Genomic DNA, 17,831 nt, shown 5'->3' on the forward strand with positions numbered 1-17,831 from the left:
GCCGCGCCTACAGGACATGCCCGCGCCGCCGCCCCGGAGCAGCCCCGCGCGCCAAGAGGCGAGGACCACCACCATGACTCCCGCCGCACCGCCGCCAGGAGCTCGACCACTCCGCAGCACGCCGTGCCGCCGCACCCGTCAATCAGTCCGGCGCCCAGGCCCGGCGGATCTGGCCCGCGCCTGACCACCCGCGCGAGGGGACGAAGGAGGCCCCGCCGCCGCCTGCGCAGACCGGGCTTCGCCCGGCCACGCCCTCCAGCGGCGGTGAGGGGGAGTAGGGAGGGAGAGGGGACCGAGCGGAGGAGATCTTGCGCCAGTGCGTCAGAGCGACGGAGTCGTGGAGGCATGGAGTGTGCCGCCTGCCAGCGTGTGCTGTGTGCGACCTTGGCTGCCGGATTCGGGCGCTGCCGTGCCTGCTGATGACGACTGGACGAGGCGAGCGCAATTGCCGGATGGCCCGGTCGTGCGGTGCACCGGCGGCGGCGTGGCAATCCGCTCTGCTCCACAGCCGAGTCGGCGTGGCATGACCTTTGGTCGACATTCGGCAGGCCCGGGGGGCAGATACAGGAGAAGCGACCGGCGCCGTGGCGCACCGCTCGATTGTGTTCTATTTTGGGAGAACTCTCGTCGACAGCCAGAGGCAGAGACCTGGTGTTGACGTTTTCATTTCTTGAGCAGTCTGCTTACAGTTGGCCCAGTGGCAAGCTTCAAGGCCCGTATGTGTATAGCTGATTGTCAGCCCAAAACCATAAAGGCAGGACGTAGAAGGTCGAGCGATTACCCCTCAGTTTCTCAAAAATAAATAAAAATAAAGCGATTACCACTCAAATAAAAAAAGGTCAAAAAAAAGAAGGTCGAGCGGAACGGCTATTCTCACGTTTTTGCATGAATTTTATGATGCTACAATGCATATACATGTATTGTACTCCCTTCGTAAAGAAATAGAAGGGCGTTTAGATTTTATATGGAGGGAGTATATATGGACTTATACATATCCATCTTTTTTGCAAAAAATATCGATACAAATGGTATAGAAAGCATTAATTCCATCTATGTCCAAGTGATGTAGAATGCATGTAGATGATTACTTCTTGAAAACAAATTGACCCCATGATGTGATTTACTGTTTTAAGAATATTAACAACAAGTTTGTCAAGTAAGTGTTAACCAAAATTACTTTATACATGTTTTGCAAATATAAGAAAATTAAATCTTGTTTCCATGAACATTGTAACTCTGACATGAGGTAGCGAAGCTAAAACTACATATAAAAAGTGTTCCATTTATATTTAAAATTCTCATGTTTGTGTGAAAAAATGTAATTAAGAATGCACACGTGCAGAGCACGTGCCTTCGACTAGTATACTCTAGTCTGAGAGAAACATTCGTTGAGAGAGAGAAGGAAAGAAACCGAGCACCTCCTCCGACTCTGACAGAACCACGTCACACCTCCTCCCATTTTGGTAGAATAATTCGAGGCACACGATCTTTTATGGAATTCACAAACATTTCTTGAATCACGAACAATTTTGGAATTCATAAACGGGTTTTGAAACCATGTTTTTTTTAAATCATGCATGTATGTAAAATTCATGAACATTTATCGAATTTGTGATAAACCATGATAAACGTGAACATTTTTTTGAGACAATCACGCGAAGCTTTATTTATCCTGAAATAATGTTTACATGTACAAACACAAGATTCAAAATCACGTGAACATTTTTTGAATCTGTGAACAAATCTTGAAGACTGGAACATTTTTCTCTTGGGCTTGATGCATGCGCTCGAACCACACACACACAGTAGTACACACCTCTGTGATGTTTTCGCTGGTGGGCTTGTTTTCTTGGGCTTTCAACATAAAGTGTTGCCGGTGCACATGCATCAAGCCCTAAATTTGAGAGAAGCAGCCCAGAGGGCACAGGCCAGACCAGCCTAGCCCACAGTCAGCCCTTCCTCTGCCCGTCGTGCGTTGACTCAGCCGTCGATTTCCTCTCGCTCGGCGACCATGGCGGCGGCGCCGAGGCACAGCTGCGCGAAGCTCTCGGTGGCGGTCGAGGACCCCAAGGCGCCGGGCGGCGGCGGCATATTCGTGAAGGCCACGTGGCTCCCCACCCGCTTCTCCCTCGCCGTCACCGACGGCGCCGGCGCCTGGGTCGCCGACGCCTCCGACGCCGAGGTGCGCCTCCGGGCCGAGCAGTGGGACCAGCCCGTCTCCGAGTACCTCGCCCTCGCCGAGCGCTACCTCGCCTTCCACCAGCCCTCCTCCACCTACTCCTTCCACGAGGCTGGTGCCGGCCGCAGGGTGCGTTCGGCTCTTGCCCCCTTCTCCTATCTCCGTTGCTATATGGATGGATACATGAAAAATGTAGGGTTAATCCGAATAGGTTCCTAATTCAAGAGCAAGTTGGAATTCGTATAGCTGACTTCATGTTGTTTGATATATGTGAAGTGTCACTTTTCTTCACCGCTTATTTCACTAATTTTGTCAATTATTACCGAGTAGTATTTCCCATGTAAGATGTAAAAATATTGCTCACCCAGGAGTAATGTACTCCCTCCGTCCCAAAATAAGTGTCTCAACTTTAGTACTCCCTCCGTTCCATAATGTAAGATGTTTTTTTTAGTCTAGTGTAGTGTCAAAAAACGTCCTACATTATGGGACAGAGGGAGTACAATTTTATTTTGGGACAGAGGGAGTATCATATTAGCCAGTGTTTATTGACCCAAAAAGTAATTAATATTGACATATCATGGGTTTCATAGTGATAGTGGTGATGGTGATGTGCTTCTTTTGCACCCAATTTGGGGAGCAATTTCTGATGTTGCTGTTGCCAATGTACTACCCATCAAGAAAAGGCTTATCTCTCCCCCACACCACCTGAGTACTGACTTCCATTCAAGTTTTTGGACTTGGGTCTTCCTAGTTTGCGAAGCAGTTGCAAAGTTAAACTACACTTGCTTGGTTTCATGGAAAGGGCGGTTGTAGATATAGATGGGTTAAAATTTGAGAAAAATGCCGATTTGGTATTAGCTGCAAGTCATTTGCCAATACAAGTGTTTAACCATATATATTGTACTAACTATTTATACATTTCAATGATGTGTCAGTCCTTTCTAAACTTAGCATATAAACAATGACTTGTTCATTAATAAAGAAAAGTTAATCTAAAAACGCATTTGTAGTGTCTGCTTATCACTCCCTTTAAGATTGACGCACATTCTTCATTTATCGTTGTCTTGATGCCTTAATAATCTGTTTGAGTCTTTGAGGTACTGTTATTTTCAATTTACTCACATGGTATTCGCAAATCGAACTGTTATTGAGGTGCTGGCTTACTGCCATCCTGAAATATGGGCAATGTCGAAGATTAATATGTTTGAAACGGATAGTGGTTTATACAATCATTACTTATGTTGAAAGGGGGTTCACAAACATATTAATCTAAAAAAATGCCTAGGTAGTGTGTACTCATCACTGCATTTAAGAGTGATGCACATAGTTTATTTATCGTTGTCTTGATGTCTTAGCAATCTGTTTGAGCCTTTGAGGTACTGCTATTATTTTCAATTTACTCACATGGTATGCGCAAATTGAACTTTTATTGAGGTACTGGCTTACTGTCATCCTGAAATATGGGCAATGTCGAAGATTAAAATGTTTGAGTCAGAGAGTGGTTTATACAATCATTACTTATGTTGAAAGGGGGTTCTTCGTGCTTTATAGCTTATGGAAGGACATCCAGATGTCCTTAATTATCTTTTTTCCTCTTTTATTTTCTGACATGTGGCCTTTGTCTACCATTTAGTTGTCATGGACATTCGAAAAACAAGGTACCAAGCTGGAATGGCGTTGGAAACTGCAGCCGGCACCCCACCCGCAACAGACTATTGCTGAGGTCTTGGATTTTCTTATGGATGCAAATATACGCTTGAGTGTACGTCCCTTTGCTCTGTACTTCTTGCATTTATAGTTCTGTGGTATTCTGAGTACTTGGCAATGTATGTTGGGGTGTAAGTGGGCTGACCGATGACCCGTTTACATGCAGTTCATTCACTTTATGCAAATAGCAAATAACTAGATGGGTCGTTGGGTCGCTCAACTGCCCATACTTGCATCCATAACTGCATATGAATATATTGAAGAGTCATACATATATAATCATGATTGTGGGATTAATTGTTTGTCAGGATATGTCTGAACTTTGTTACCTAAATTTTACAAAGATGTAGTTTTGTTTATTCAGGAAGAGGTTGTCAGGAAGACACAATCATTTGAGAAGGTCAAACAAGAAGCTGAGAATTGCTTGCAACAGAGTGAAAGATTTAACACCGAGAAGGCTGAGTTTGAGCAAGCCTCCTTTACAAAGGTACAGTTCCGTACATCGACCTGTTCCATGTGCGCCTGTCGCTAGCCATGTTTTGGTATGCAATTTGGTACGGAATTCGCATCAGTCTACATATCCCTGTTGCTTCTACAGGAAGACTACTAGTCTACCATCACAGGTCGTTGAGCGCCACGTTTTCCTAATCATCAATTAATCAGAGTTATCTGCTTTCTACTGTATTGACTTTTAAACTCCAGCCTTATTCCCATTCCGTTCTGAATTAATTATAAATCTCCTGAAGGCTTGTGTTTTGGTCTTGTTATGCGCTGCTCAGTGGAACTCACTGTTGTGCCGTTGCTTTCAGTTCGTGGCCGTTCTGAACTCGAAGAAGGCCAAGCTGAGACAGCTCAAGGACAGAATCGCGGCGCTCGAATCCGCCGACAAGGCTACAAAGGAGGAGGAGGAGGAGGCGGGCCACTCCACCGACAGGACAGAGCCTATCGAGGAAGGGAGCGACAAAGATCACAGCGTCAACGACGAGCCCTCGGAGACGGGCAGCGGCGGCGACCCCTACAGCTCCCCCGAGAAGTCCGCCGCCGCCGCCACCTCCAGGGGCCGGAGGGGGCGCAAGAGGACGCGGAAGTGAGTGACCCGGACGAAGCAAAAAAGCTACTCTAGCCGCCGGACGGGCCCGAGTGACCCCCGTGTCGTTTAATTTCATTTCCTCGAGTGTCCTAGTCATGTAGCAGCACCTTCGGCAAATGATCTTCACGTGTTTTGTGCTTTGCTTAGAGGATGATGGGCGCCGAATTTAATTATTTGTGAGGATGATGATCGGATGGCGGCGGCAGTTGTATAGTTGTTTTAGTGCCACTAGCTCGTAGTTAAAGGGGAACAGATGCATTTCTCCACATGTGTTTTGGCACACGTAATACTACCATTTTCATTCCTGAGGTTGTGCCTTTGCCTGAAGACCCGTGGAAAGTCAGAGCAGGCATGTGTTTCTCATTGCGCGACGCCTGAACTCCACATGTCTGACGGTAGTGGCGCTTTCGCTTTCGGCCCGTCTGTTTCACGCTTGGAAAATTAAAGGAAAATTACGAGGCGTAGAACAGTCTTTGGCCGCGTGTTTTTCGTGCATCTGGGTGGGCATGGCAATCAATCAGTGGGTCGAGTCTCCGTTTCCTGGAGTCAAAGCTTCCCTGCCCAGAGTTCAGACTCTTTCCCCTCTTGCCTCTTTGCCATGGACCGAATAAACATGTGAATTCCACGCGGGAAGACACTCCCTGCTGTTGACCGCCTCCTCCTCCCCCCCTCCCGCCATTCCATTCGGGGAAGGAAGGAAGGAAGAAGCATGGCGGAGCAGGCAATGGATCGGGAAGCAAAAGAGGAAAGCAGGTTAGGATTGCATCTTCTCTTTGATGTCGGGATTGTGGTTTTTCTTCTTGGGGTGATTTTCTCTGCTGCGTCTTCTTCATCGCGTTTCTTGGTTGGTTGCGCTCTTCAGGTGCTCGATCGCTTGCCGGACTGGGACCGGGGATTCTTTCAGCGGCTTGGGGGCGGCGAGCGGAGCAGGACATCCTTCTCGATCCGTCAGCTGGCTTGGATCAGATGATATACTTGGTGAGAGCTTTGTTTTCGTCGTCAGTCATCACCACGTGCTTGTTCATTAGATTTCTGTTCTCCTTCCTTGGGATTCTTTCGGTGGGTTGACTCGTTTCCGGCCCTGTTTGCTTCCATCCGGACGGCCTCTCTTTGATTCTCTTGGCTGGAATGCACTCTCGGGTCTCCCATCTTCATCAAATTTTTGGGACGGTCTAAACGCAGCTTGAAAAATCATTAGGAAGTCTAGAGCTTTGAATCGTTTACTCGCATTAATATCCTTTGATTTCCCAAGGAAGATTAAGGGCTTATGTTTTGCTACGAGGGTGCAGTGTTTTTCTGCCTTTTCACCGGTTCTACATCTCCAAATTGGCAGTTCAACGCCGCAGTGATCTGATCTTCCTTCGAAATAGTTTTCTTCGATTTTCCTTTTAGTGTTGTTTGCACTGAAAGCCATCCCTCCAAACATACCAGCTGAGAGAAAAAACACCATATATCAATTTTTGCCTGTGTGCGTAGTGGAAATCCGTTGAATTTATTTGCCTGTTTTGATCTACCATTCCATTTACAAGCAAAATCTTTTCATTCTTATGTGTATCTTTGTATCTAATTATGCCTCTGAAAAATTGGCAGAGGTGAAATCTGAAATGGGTGTGAGTAGAATCGCTCGGAAGGAACTTCGCTGAGGGAGCTCACAACTTCAGCCTGTTTCCTTGGAGCTGGAATCGGTTAATATGTCTTGCTCAGGTACTTCAAACTCTAAGAACTTCTACTTCATGTGTGCTTTGTGACTCTCCTCCTGAGATATGCCATCTGACTGGATATTGCTTCTACCTCGCAATCTTTAGTGAGCCTTTTCTTCAAAATAAGAATCAAAGAGTGTTTATGGTTTCAGAAAATCCATGAAACATTCTAATATGTAAATTTTGTACTCCCTCCGTAAAGAAATATAAGAGTGTTTAGATCACTATTTTAGTGATCTAAACGCTCTTACATTTCCTTACTGAGGGAGTAATACACTAGGAATCTGCAAAATTTCATGGGAAAATGTTTGTGACTTTGCACAGAAAACACAAAAAAATGTGATTATCTGTGATAGCAGGCGCCGTTGCTATCGTTTGCTGTTTTAGATCACTGTATTTATAGTTTTTTTTATGTCGGACAGATTTGAAAAGATTTTTCACACAGAATTGTGTGGAATGATAGTGTGTTTCTAATGATAGTCCTGGCAGTCTAGACGTACACCAGAATGACTAGGATCGGTCCAAGGAGCTGGACGGTTCAGGAGAGTGTACTGCCTCTGCTTGAAGCCACTCGGTTTATAGGTCGTACTATCCGGGGTGATTACCTGGAGTGTCCGTGGCATGGCATGTTGAGATAGGGTTGGGTTGGTGTGAAGTCCCCGTCCGACCATCCAACTCTCTATCCAGCCTCTGCCCCAAAGTAGCTTGGTTATTATCCCAGGCTGTCCGGCAACATGTTTCACTGGAGCACTTTGAATGTATTTACTAGCTTGAATCCCTAGTAATAGGGGTTTGTGGGCTGTCTAAGGCTAATAGCCCGAATCGTCCGTATGTGTGATTCTCGTAATAAACGACTAGTTTTTTTTTACTTAGCTATATATATACCTTTCTCCCCCACGGAGTTGACTACCCCTGCAAGCAAAACTTCAGATCTAGGACCCATTGCTATTCTCCACTATCCCTTGGCGCCATTTGAGCCATTTTCTAGGATTGGGAGAGAGATTTGGGAGGGGGTTGGGAGGTAAGTTAAACCAAGTTCAGATCCTGCCTTCCCCCTCCTTTGACCAAAAGATTTAGCATCTGAGCAAATTTCCAAGCCTCCCTTGATCTTGTTACTCTTGGAGGCTGGATATTCCTAGGAGATTGGTGTCACTCGTGAGCTTCTAAGTTGTGGATTGCCCCAAAGTTTGTGAAGGTTGGAAGTCACCATCAAGACTTACCCTAATTGGTTGAGCTCAGGCTTTGTTGGACGAGCTTAGGGAGAAGAAGATGAGACTTGGTATCGCATGATGCCTTGTTTGGTCTCCACCTCTCATACGGAGTCTCCGAGGACGTGAACTTTGGGTTTCATCTTCGTCTCTATGCCCACTTTGCTTATCCTTTTCCTAGCTCCCTAAAATCAACTAAGAAAAGACAAAAAAATGTAGTAGCTTCAAACCCCCTCTAATTGACATCTTTGATCCTTTGCCATCCTAGTGTGGCCATTGTGGCCAAGGCTGAAGAATTCATGGTGTTTGTCTTCTGTGTGTGGACTCCTGATTTGGTGAAATGTTATCAAGAACTCCAGTCTAAATTCATGGTAGCAGCGGTGATGGTGACGCCGGGTTTGTTTTGGTTAGTGGTTCGCCTATTTCATAACTATCGTGCTTTTGATGTTCCATACGAATGATCTGGCAATGAAAACCGTGGTTCAATATCCGGGCCACAATGAGTTCGGCTAATTTATGTTGTCACCTGTTGGGGCGGTCGACTCATGCAGCTCTTAATTGATGAGGTACAACTTGTGATATTTGGACTTCTACAAGACTACAACCTTTTCAATAGATGCTCAGAGGAATGTTGAGATGCAAAAGACAAAGTTGGAGACCAGATAAATTTGAAGTGACTTCACTTGGGGCCACCATCCTCTCCCTACCGCAATCATCATGCTACTGTTGCAACTTTAACCTAAAAGATGGTCCCACCCTATCCCCATGACCTAGCTGGCTCCTCTATGCAAGCAACGTAATCCAAAGTATAAGTGGCAGAAATAGACAAGAATGAAGGTGAAAATCGCATGAGTCGAAGAAAAGACCGAACGATGGCGGTTGATCACTGCATGCTAGTATATGAGATTTAATGGTGTCTCTCAGTGTATTTGGATGATAGTGAAGGAGGGTGCAAGGATGCATATATCACTTTTAGCTTGCTCTCTTCAAGATGAAAGTTATCCCTTGTTTGACAAGAACATCGTGTATCACGCACTACCTCACCACTTAATTTATCCATTAAATTTCCTTACTTGACTCGATCATCATCCATAATATTGTGCGTGATGGTGTTTTGTTGACTACATCGTGAATTAGGTTATTCTAATTTTCTTTGATATGCCTTTTACTTATACTTTGATACACATTCGGTCTTACGGTCAGTGACCCTCACCTCATATTCTTTTGCTTATTGGACCCTCATATTCTTTTGCCTATCGTCCACATACCCAATTTGATACTATGGGATACAAGACAAGGTTGCAGCAGACAAATCTCACAAAGAAAACCACAATGCCAATTCAAATGCATATATGAGTGATATATCTCATTTTAAACGGTGTATGTTCTTGATGTAATGTTGGAGGAAAGAAAGCACCTATAAGTAGGGGATCTGCCTTAATCAAGAGGCTCACATTAATGATCGACACTGACCAAAGATGGGGCAGTGCTATTTGGTTTGAGATAACCCTTTATCACCCCTTGCACCTATATCCTCAAAGTGAAAATTTAGGGCATAGATTGAAGGGTTTGGGATCACAGTTGTGCATCTACAAGACCCACAAGATGACACATGGACTATGGCAAGGACAACATCCAAGAGAAATCACATCCTAACAAGGGGCATATGAGCATATTCAACAATCCACACTGATTGAATGGCTGCCATGTGGTAAGATGGAATGTTCCTCATTGGGCAAACAAGAATGTCATGGTTGGGCATGCTTGCCCCCTATTGAGGTATGAGGCTGGTGTGCGAGGGACCAAGGACGCCATGGTTGGGCATGCTCCAAGATAACCGAGATTGGTGAGAGTACCCATAGCGGAACGTGTGGTATCTCAGCATGGCCAAGAACACACACGGATACACAAACTCAAGAGGGACAAAGAACATACACAGATACACAAACTCGGGAGGGACATATAAATCAATGATTCGACCTATTCCACACCGGAGATTATTGACATCGTCGTGTGTGCAATTGTGCATGTGTGTATAGATCTTTATTTTGTACAGAATGGGTGTTGGACTCATTTGTTTTGTTATCGTTTTAACCCGACCTTTGAGCTAATAAAAACCCTCCTTTTAAAAAATGCATACAACTTCTAACTCATTTGATAAAGCAATACAAGTCTTGACTTGGCGGTGACTTGGTGTGTATTAGGGTTCTTCTAATCCCTAGTTAAATGTTAGTTTTGTGATTCATTAACATAATAGCTCCATATAAACAAAAGTATTTTGCTACATGGGAAGTTTCGTGGCTCTAAGAGCATCTACAATTGGATTGGGTAAATTCGACCCCCTAAATGTTTGAGGGCGCGTCCGCGGACAGCTCCGGCTGGCCCCTCATTTGTCCTCCCGGACAACCATACCCCTCATATGCAAACCCTCGTATTCAGGAAAAGCCATGCACGTCCATCATATAGCATCACTTCATCACGAATTCAACAATTCAATAAAGCAACATAAACCACAATTCAACACGTGCCAAAATAAAAGTTAAGAACTCATAGATAGGCGATACAAGAATGCATACTCTTTGCGCGCCGGTCTCCTTCTTCTTCATGTGTAGCAACTTCTTGCTTCCCTCCTCCAAGAGGGTAGCGTCCTGCAACATGATCCTTGAATCCTCTGCATCGCTCGCAGACTTCAACCTCTTTTTGCCGATCTCAATTGTTTGTATTGTCTTCTCCTTTTCAAACTCTCATTTAGCATAGTTCTCTTGCTTCCAAGTCTATCTTCTCTCTCTCTCAATGCTCAACTTCTCTTTCGCCCTTTCTCGGTCGAACAACACCATCTCCCTTTGAACATCCAAGAAGAGGTTGTACTTCTCCTTCTCCTCCTTGGCGAAAAAATGCTTGTCCATGCCATAAACATTTTCTTGCCGCACCATCATGCACGGCCCTCTCCTTCTCCCACTCATTTCCCCTCACTTGCCAATTCCTCTTTGGCACAGTTGGTTGTTCATCCCTCCACCTCTCCACTTTGCTTGTCGTCGTCATCCAATCCAACAGATTGTTATGAGCTTGAGCCATTGTTCTTCTTCAACTTCTTGGTGGGGTTTTTTGAGCTCTGTAACGACAAGTTACCACTTCGGTTTTCCATTCAATTTCAACCAACAATGGGACAACCTGAATGGCTTGCCCTTGTTTTGGTTGTACAAATTGGATCCATGCTTGTGGCCAACCAAGATTCACACAACACATCTTCATGGCTTGTGAATGTCGGACCTCTTGCCTTTGCTACCTTCTTTTTTTAGTGTGCGATGTTTGCCCAACATCAAACATAGGGGAATTGGTATCACCCATACCATTATGCCTTAGTTCTTGACCATCATTTATCATGTTCATAAAAAAATATGCATCACAATTAAACTACCATCCCTAAATTGATCCAATTGTATGTGCAACAAACGAACCAAGCCATACAATGGCATATGGGTCAAAATTGTACCATGTCTTGGCCAGCTACTTCATTCAACAACACGTGGGCATGCCCAACGCCGACGTTATCCGCTGCCTTTGGAGTTGGGGCGAGTTGTACGCCATGTCTATGGTGGCGTCCTCTAGCATCCAGCCATCGAGGATGACCCCATTCGGATGTTGAAACGGAGACGGGAACACCCGACGACTTGTTCCCTCTTGCGGGTAGGTGGGACGACACAAAAGTGGTCGCCAGACCAGATGCGCCCAAGTTCATGTCCGCAGGCTCTTCCCCGCAGCTTCCTTCTTCACAGCTTACTGGACGCGCTACCGGGCATGCGACTCCCTCCGGGTGATGTTCTGTGCATTGCAAGTGACTACGGTAGGGACCAGCACAGACTTTGCTGAACCATCGTCTATGGCGGTGGTGGGAGACGGGGTTCTCGGTGTCGAGATCGGACAATGAACGTGGACGGCGACATAGACATGGAGCAATGTGTGTGTGTGTGTGGGAAGGGGGGGGGGACCAGAAAAATGAAGGACATACATGGGAACAGTGCGGTTGATTTGGAGGACTTGGTCGACTTTGAGTAGATTCGAGGTAGGTTCAACCTGTTGGAGGTGTCGTGCGTCGCATGTCCGCCCCACATATGGACTGGACTTGAGGAGTGCCGAGTAACCCGAAGTTTGGGCTAGCTTTGAGGGATCCGTTTGGATGCCTTTTGACCGGGTTATCCGGCCGAGAGCGGGGTTCCGGTTGTACATGTTCTACAGGCTCATTTGCTTTGAGTGGCCAGTAGAATACAGAGACAACAGGAGTAGAAAATCATTGGAAGCCCTTCAAGTGGCGAGTAGAATACTGAGACAACTGGAGTAGCAAATCATTGGAAGCCCATCAAGAACCTTTTCAATATGAACAGGCGGAGGCAAACACAGGAAACACGTGGAAGGTGGACTACACATGATTCCATGAATTCGACCACGACCTCGCCACGACCATCGTTGGACCCTTGAACAGAGAACGGCACCGTCGCCATCGACGCACGCATGCCACAAAGCGATGGATATGCTAATCAAACGAGAGATCCCAATAGTGCTACCACAACATGGACTAAAATAACACGTTGCTATATTCAACACACCTGCTGACACTGGCACCAGCAGCTCGCCGAGCAACCGAAACTTCAGCGAAAGCGTGCCCAAGTGTCGCTAGAAGACTACGGTCTCCAGGCCAGGTCCGTACTCGTTTGCCTGAAAAGAAGTCTCTACTCGTCGTTTGCCGTTCAAGCGTTTTACCGTGGACAGCATGCTTCCCGGTCGTTGGCTACGTGGCTCTGCTTCTGGTTCACACTGGCAACGCTTCTCCTGTTCAACTCAATCTACTCGCCATTGAAATTTTCCTCTCTTTGGTTTCCCATCTGGGAGAAATCTTTAATTCTAGATGCCTTTGGCCTGGGTATATATATAGGATATAATATTAATGTGTCAGATGACTAGTTGTCATATGAGAATAATATTGTTTTCGGCACATTTCCTTTCTAGCATATGTTTTGTATTTATCATAAATAAACTGTCCTCAAGGATGCTTAACCATTGCATACAACATAATAGCTGCTTTTAACTTGGAATTTTGCTAAAATCGTTTCCAGAATGAACTAAAATATACATTGAATTATAAGTATCTGAATCAATCCAATCTAGGCTTGTGCATTCTTCCAATCTGAATCAATCCAATCCATTGAATTATAAGTATCCGCCTGAGCCTAGCCTGGCCAAAAACAGAAAACAAATAGTAGCATTCTTTCCATTTAGAAATATCATTTAATCATATTTTTTTGGATATATGAATACATTATTACGCTTATACATCTATTAAGTCCTAGGTTGTGTGTCCACTAGCATTTTACTCAAAGTTAAGACCACATAGATGGTACACCACTCCGAGTGTGGGGCTACAGGCAACTCCAATGCGGATCATGAAATCGATCGCAAATGTCCTATAATTGAAAGGTTCAGACACTTTTGATCCTCCAACTGTGGTCACCAAATTTGTCTAGACCGGTCCGGACATTTGAAATCTCACGAATTGGGGGTGGTTTGGGAAGTTTGAATGTCTACCACATTGGAATCCTTAGCCCTGGGCCCACCCATAATCTTCTCCTGCCGCGTCCGCTTCGGCTTGACCGCATTCACTCCGGCGGACCAGCCTCTTGCCTAATCGCATTCATGGTGGCATGATGACCGAGAAGCCTACTCCCGCTTTACAGCCAGACGGGCTCCTCCTCCGCAAACCCTATCCGCACAATCCTCATCCCCTGGCCGCTGCACAACACCACACCTCCAGCCATCACGACGGCCAAGAAGTCTGGCGCCGAGAAGTGGTCGCCGGCGTGCACTCTGGATCCGGGTGCCACCGTCGAGGGAGAAGGTACCGACGTTTGATGAGGAGCAAGCGAAGGAGGATCGTCGTAATGCGCTAGAGGCCGCACATGCAGATCCTACCCGCGATGAGTATCCGGATTGGAATCCCAAAACACACTCCATTATGTGGGATATCCAACATGACTATGTGTTGATCCCGTATGAGAAGGAGGAGTAACCTCGCTCATGCAGCTCAAATCGGGGACCACATGCTTCATTTCAGACGACAACGACGACGGCTCGAACAAAGTTGCAGATGGTGACAAAGGTATCGGCGACCTCACCGGATGGATCCTCACCTAGTTTTAGCTGGAATTAATTTAAATTTAGGTTGAATTTGTTTAAATTTCGCCCGTTTGGTTGCAATATACCGAACTTTGTTTAAATTTCATCGTTTTGCTTTTACTTCCATCTGTGTTTGTGCGCGGTCTGTTTTAAATGGTTGAGCCGCGTTGGATGACTTCAGTAGCTCGGTTGGATGTCCGACGTCCCGGCTGCTGTCCGCAGACACGACATTTGGTGATCCGCGTTGAAATTGCACTAAGAAAGAAGTTGAGGCGAACGCTCGCTGTAAAAAAGAAGTTTGGATAAATCGGCATGCCAAGGAACGAAGTGGACGTCCCGGCGGTTGCCAACCGCGAGTGAAGAAGTGCTACTTGTCAGTCGGGCTCCCGCGTGGAACCTTCTCCCCCCGGCTGCCCCCACTCCGCCTACGTGTGCGACGCCATCGCCCCGATCGCGTACCGCGTTGCCGCGAGTAGGCCCATCACTACCTCGTGCTCATTCCGGGCCGGGCTCGCAATAAATGGAAAAAATATATTCGCCCCGGCTTTGACCGTCTCGCCCCTTTTAGCTCCCCTCGCCTATCAGACCGTACGGGTCCATTTGACCACGTGACCCAAATCCGCCACTTGGGCCCCATCCCCCTCCCGCCGCGGCTATATAACCGCGTCCGGACATTTTCCCGACAAACACTTCACCTTCACCAAGCACGCACACAGCGCCCAGCAGCAGCAACTCATCGACGCAGAGCAGAGCAGCGAAGGGGGCCGGCGAGATCGACGCAAATGCAGATGGACTCCTACTACTTCCACGACGACGCCCACTTCTTCGCCGGCTGCGGCGTCCCCGGCTCGCCGGACCTGCCCTTCGCCGACCTCATTGCGTCGCTCTCGGAGCCGCTGCCTGAGGTGGCCAGACAGAGCGCGTTCCGGGAGTACCGCGGCGTCGGGCTGGAGCTTCCGGGCACGGCGCGGGGCGGGACGGGGAACGGGATCAACATCCACCGGAGGATGATGGACGTGCTGGGCAGGATGGGGCCGGCCACCGAGGAGGAGCAGCGGCCGCAGCACCAACAGCAGCAGGCGGCCGGCGCTGTCGAGAGCAGCCGCGGGTTCCGGCACATGATGCGCGAGCGCCAGCGCCGCGAGAAGCTCAGCCAGAGCTACGCCGACCTCCACGCCATGGTCTCCTCCCGTTCCAAGGTACTTCGACCGTCCGCGCCCGCTGTCCTCCCACATTCCATTTCACTGGTGCTCGAATGCCATGTGCTGAATGAACGAGTGATGCCATTGCAGCAGGACAAGAACTCGATCGTGCAGTCCGCGGCCGTCTACATCCACGAGCTCAAGGTCGCCAAGGAGCAGCTCCAGAGGAGGAACGACGAGCTCAAGGCCAAGATCCTGGGGCACGACGCGCAGCAGCAGTGCGTCAAGGTCCAGTTCGAGGTGGACGAGCCCTCGTCCTCCATCGACTCCATGATCGGGGCCCTCACGCGCCTCAAGAGCATGAACGTCAAGACCAGGGGGATCCACTCCATCTTGTCCGGCCAGCGGTTGACGACGGAGATGAATGTCGAAACCACGGTGAGCTAGCTTCATTTTTCTTACCTTAGTCCTCCTACCTGCTTTGTTGACAATAATAAACCGGACTAAACTTTTAAGAAGTTGGAAAAGATACAACAGTTGAGTCACCTGCAAGATTTTTTCGGAATTTCCGTGTTGTTTTAGTACACTACTACATCAACGATATACATTACCAGTACGTCATTGCACTGTTGGATAGGGACTGCATCATCGATACGATAACGATGAGGATTGTAAAATTGATTCAAGAAATGACTGCAATATGTTTTAAATCCTGTGGTTTTATCGAAAGCTACAAAACATCTTGGTTGTGAGAATCCGGATTAAGCCATGTGAGGATCAAAGTATACCATAAAATTGCTGAAAGGGCATATTAATTCATTCCACCGTTTACTCTTTTCATAAAAGTTTGAAACTCGGTCTTTTCTAATACACATCACGAGAAAGCACAGCTTAAAATTTTGAGTAAGACAAATAAAAAATTTGACTATCGTCGAGGAATCTGTGTCAAAAGTTGTGCTAGAAACCCTCTGACTTCTGAAGACATCATTAGAACATATCCTTTGCCAGGTCCCATGTTATAAAATCTGCGGGGCCAATCCTTGTCTAATTAATCTGCATCCGCTGTTACTGTCAGACTAAATAAATTCTGCAGCTACTATTAGGTCAATTCTTTTCGCAAGAATCGAACAATCATGCCCTTTTTAAGTAGTAATCAGCAAATGAATCAAGTCAACGGATCCCCAATCTGAATAATGCAGTGTCGAGCTTAACATTTACTCAAGGTTCAATGCATGATTGATCAGTCTGATGTTATACTATATAGTAAGCCACTTGTACACTCTTAACTAACCACGCTGCTTTCCTCACGTGTCATATTCACAGATTGCGGCTTGCGAGGTAGAAAAGGCAGTGGAGGAGGCTCTCCAGGAAGTAGAGAGGAATCAGCTGCCTGACAGCGAGGCCCCGTTTCCCGGAAGCAGGAGCGCCTGGCCTCAAACATCACACGTGCAAAATGTGTTCTGATCGGTTTCTGACCACAAGGGTCATGAGACCCATCTGTTCATTGTTTTTTCTCCTCTTTTTTTCTCTCCTTTTTTTCTGATGATGGAGCAAGTGAAGATCTTCACATGCCCTTGCCTGCGTACTGGTGGTTGTACTCTCGATCGACCCTCGTGTTTAGTCCTAGTGGGATTTTTTAGGGGCTGTGAAGGTGTAAGTAGCTCTTCAGATGTGTAGGTGGTGAGGTCAACTTGGAATCAAATGGGTTGGAAAAAAATTGAAGAGGATCTACTCGCACGGTTTGGCCTGGCGCTTACGTTTGGCCCTAGCAAGGAAGAGAAAAGGATATGACAACTTGACAAGGATTACCAAACGTTTGGAAGAAGACGGGCCAGCAAGCCTTGGTTGCTGAGACTGTAAATTTGCATCCACCCAATGTTCGAAATCGAGTATATATTTTTCTCCAAACAGGATCGTTGTGTTTCGAGCAACCTTTTCACTAAAATCTCACTGAAATTTGTTATAGTTGTTGTAAACTGCATTCAAACTTTCTCGTGTTTGTAACCTGGGAACATTGCAAGGAACTCAACTATTCTCGTGTTTGTAATCTGACAACATTGTAAGGAGCTCAACGCGAGAGTTTTCAACAACAAATCTTCACCCCTGGCCATTGTCATCTCGCGCATCCATATCGAGTCTAAAATTTCTGTCACAATGGGTGCCGAATTTGAGTACCATTATGCCCAAAGACTAGGCTCTAGTTAATTTCAGCTTTCTTTTTAGTAATGTTATCATGTCGTGAGAGTAGGCTTTTGGGACAAAATTAACGATGTCAATGTGAAAAAAACTATCCACACCCTCATGTCGCTCCTGCAAGTGACGGGGAGCTAACCCTAGCTGCTGCCGGCCCAGTCCCCTCTCCTTCCTCCCCTCCCCTCACCGCCGCTGAAGTGCGCTGGCGAGCGAAGGCCAATCGGAGTCGGCGGCAGTGGGGTGTTCTCTCCTCCGCACTTGACGGGAGTAGGTACAAAACGGTTCCCCTGAGCGGCGGCGTGGCGCCGTTGGCAGATGGCGGTGGCTCCTGCCTCCTAGCGGCTGCGTGGCGGGCTCCACGGGCACGAGGGCCGACCGCTTGTGGCGATGGCGGTTACCTGTGTTGATGGGGATGGGGCAACCCTATTATGGTCCCCTATTTGC

General features: G+C 47.0%; 2 protein-coding genes across 4 annotated transcripts; both read left to right on the plus strand.

Annotated features, from left to right (window-relative positions):
* Positions 1-1,917: 1,917 nt before the first annotated feature.
* On the plus strand, positions 1,918-5,284 carry LOC119303082 (DNA repair protein XRCC4-like). The gene is made up of 4 exons (XM_037580172.1): positions 1,918-2,308; positions 3,813-3,941; positions 4,251-4,373; positions 4,696-5,284. Exons 1-4 carry the CDS (start codon positions 2,012-2,014, stop codon positions 4,975-4,977), a joined length of 831 nt encoding a protein of 276 aa, XP_037436069.1. The 5' UTR covers positions 1,918-2,011; the 3' UTR covers positions 4,978-5,284.
* A 258-nt stretch (positions 5,285-5,542) lies between these two features.
* Positions 5,543-17,104, plus strand: LOC119303083 (transcription factor BHLH148-like). 3 transcript variants are annotated; one of them, XM_037580175.1, is made up of 5 exons: positions 5,547-5,729; positions 5,839-5,954; positions 6,567-15,251; positions 15,348-15,632; positions 16,518-17,104. In XM_037580175.1, the coding sequence occupies exons 3-5, from the start codon at positions 14,835-14,837 to the stop codon at positions 16,656-16,658; spliced, it is 843 nt and encodes a 280-aa protein (XP_037436072.1). In that variant the 5' UTR covers positions 5,547-5,729; positions 5,839-5,954; positions 6,567-14,834; the 3' UTR covers positions 16,659-17,104. The 3 variants fall into 3 exon arrangements, with proteins under 3 accessions (XP_037436070.1, XP_037436072.1, XP_037436071.1); XM_037580174.1 differs by having other exon boundaries at positions 5,553-5,729; positions 15,345-15,632; XM_037580173.1 differs by having other exon boundaries at positions 5,543-5,729; positions 6,567-15,632.
* Positions 17,105-17,831: the final 727 nt, after the last annotated feature.

This window comes from Triticum dicoccoides, chromosome 5A (assembly GCF_002162155.2).
Source record: "Triticum dicoccoides isolate Atlit2015 ecotype Zavitan chromosome 5A, WEW_v2.0, whole genome shotgun sequence".
Classification (NCBI taxonomy): Eukaryota; Viridiplantae; Streptophyta; class Magnoliopsida; order Poales; family Poaceae; genus Triticum; species Triticum dicoccoides.

Bases quoted from the DNA above. Each gene is read 5' to 3' on its own strand.
- LOC119303082 (XM_037580172.1), top strand. From the start codon at position 2,012: ATGGCGGCGGCGCCGAGGCACAGCTGCGCGAAGCTCTCGGTGGCGGTC. The intron at 2,309-3,812 runs GTGCGTTCGGCT...TCTACCATTTAG, and splicing joins AGGCTGGTGCCGGCCGCAGG to TTGTCATGGACATTCGAAAA. The intron at 3,942-4,250 runs GTACGTCCCTTT...TTGTTTATTCAG, and splicing joins ATGCAAATATACGCTTGAGT to GAAGAGGTTGTCAGGAAGAC.
- LOC119303083 (XM_037580173.1), top strand. From the start codon at position 14,835: ATGCAGATGGACTCCTACTACTTCCACGACGACGCCCACTTCTTCGCC. The intron at 15,633-16,517 runs GTGAGCTAGCTT...TCATATTCACAG, and splicing joins AGATGAATGTCGAAACCACG to ATTGCGGCTTGCGAGGTAGA.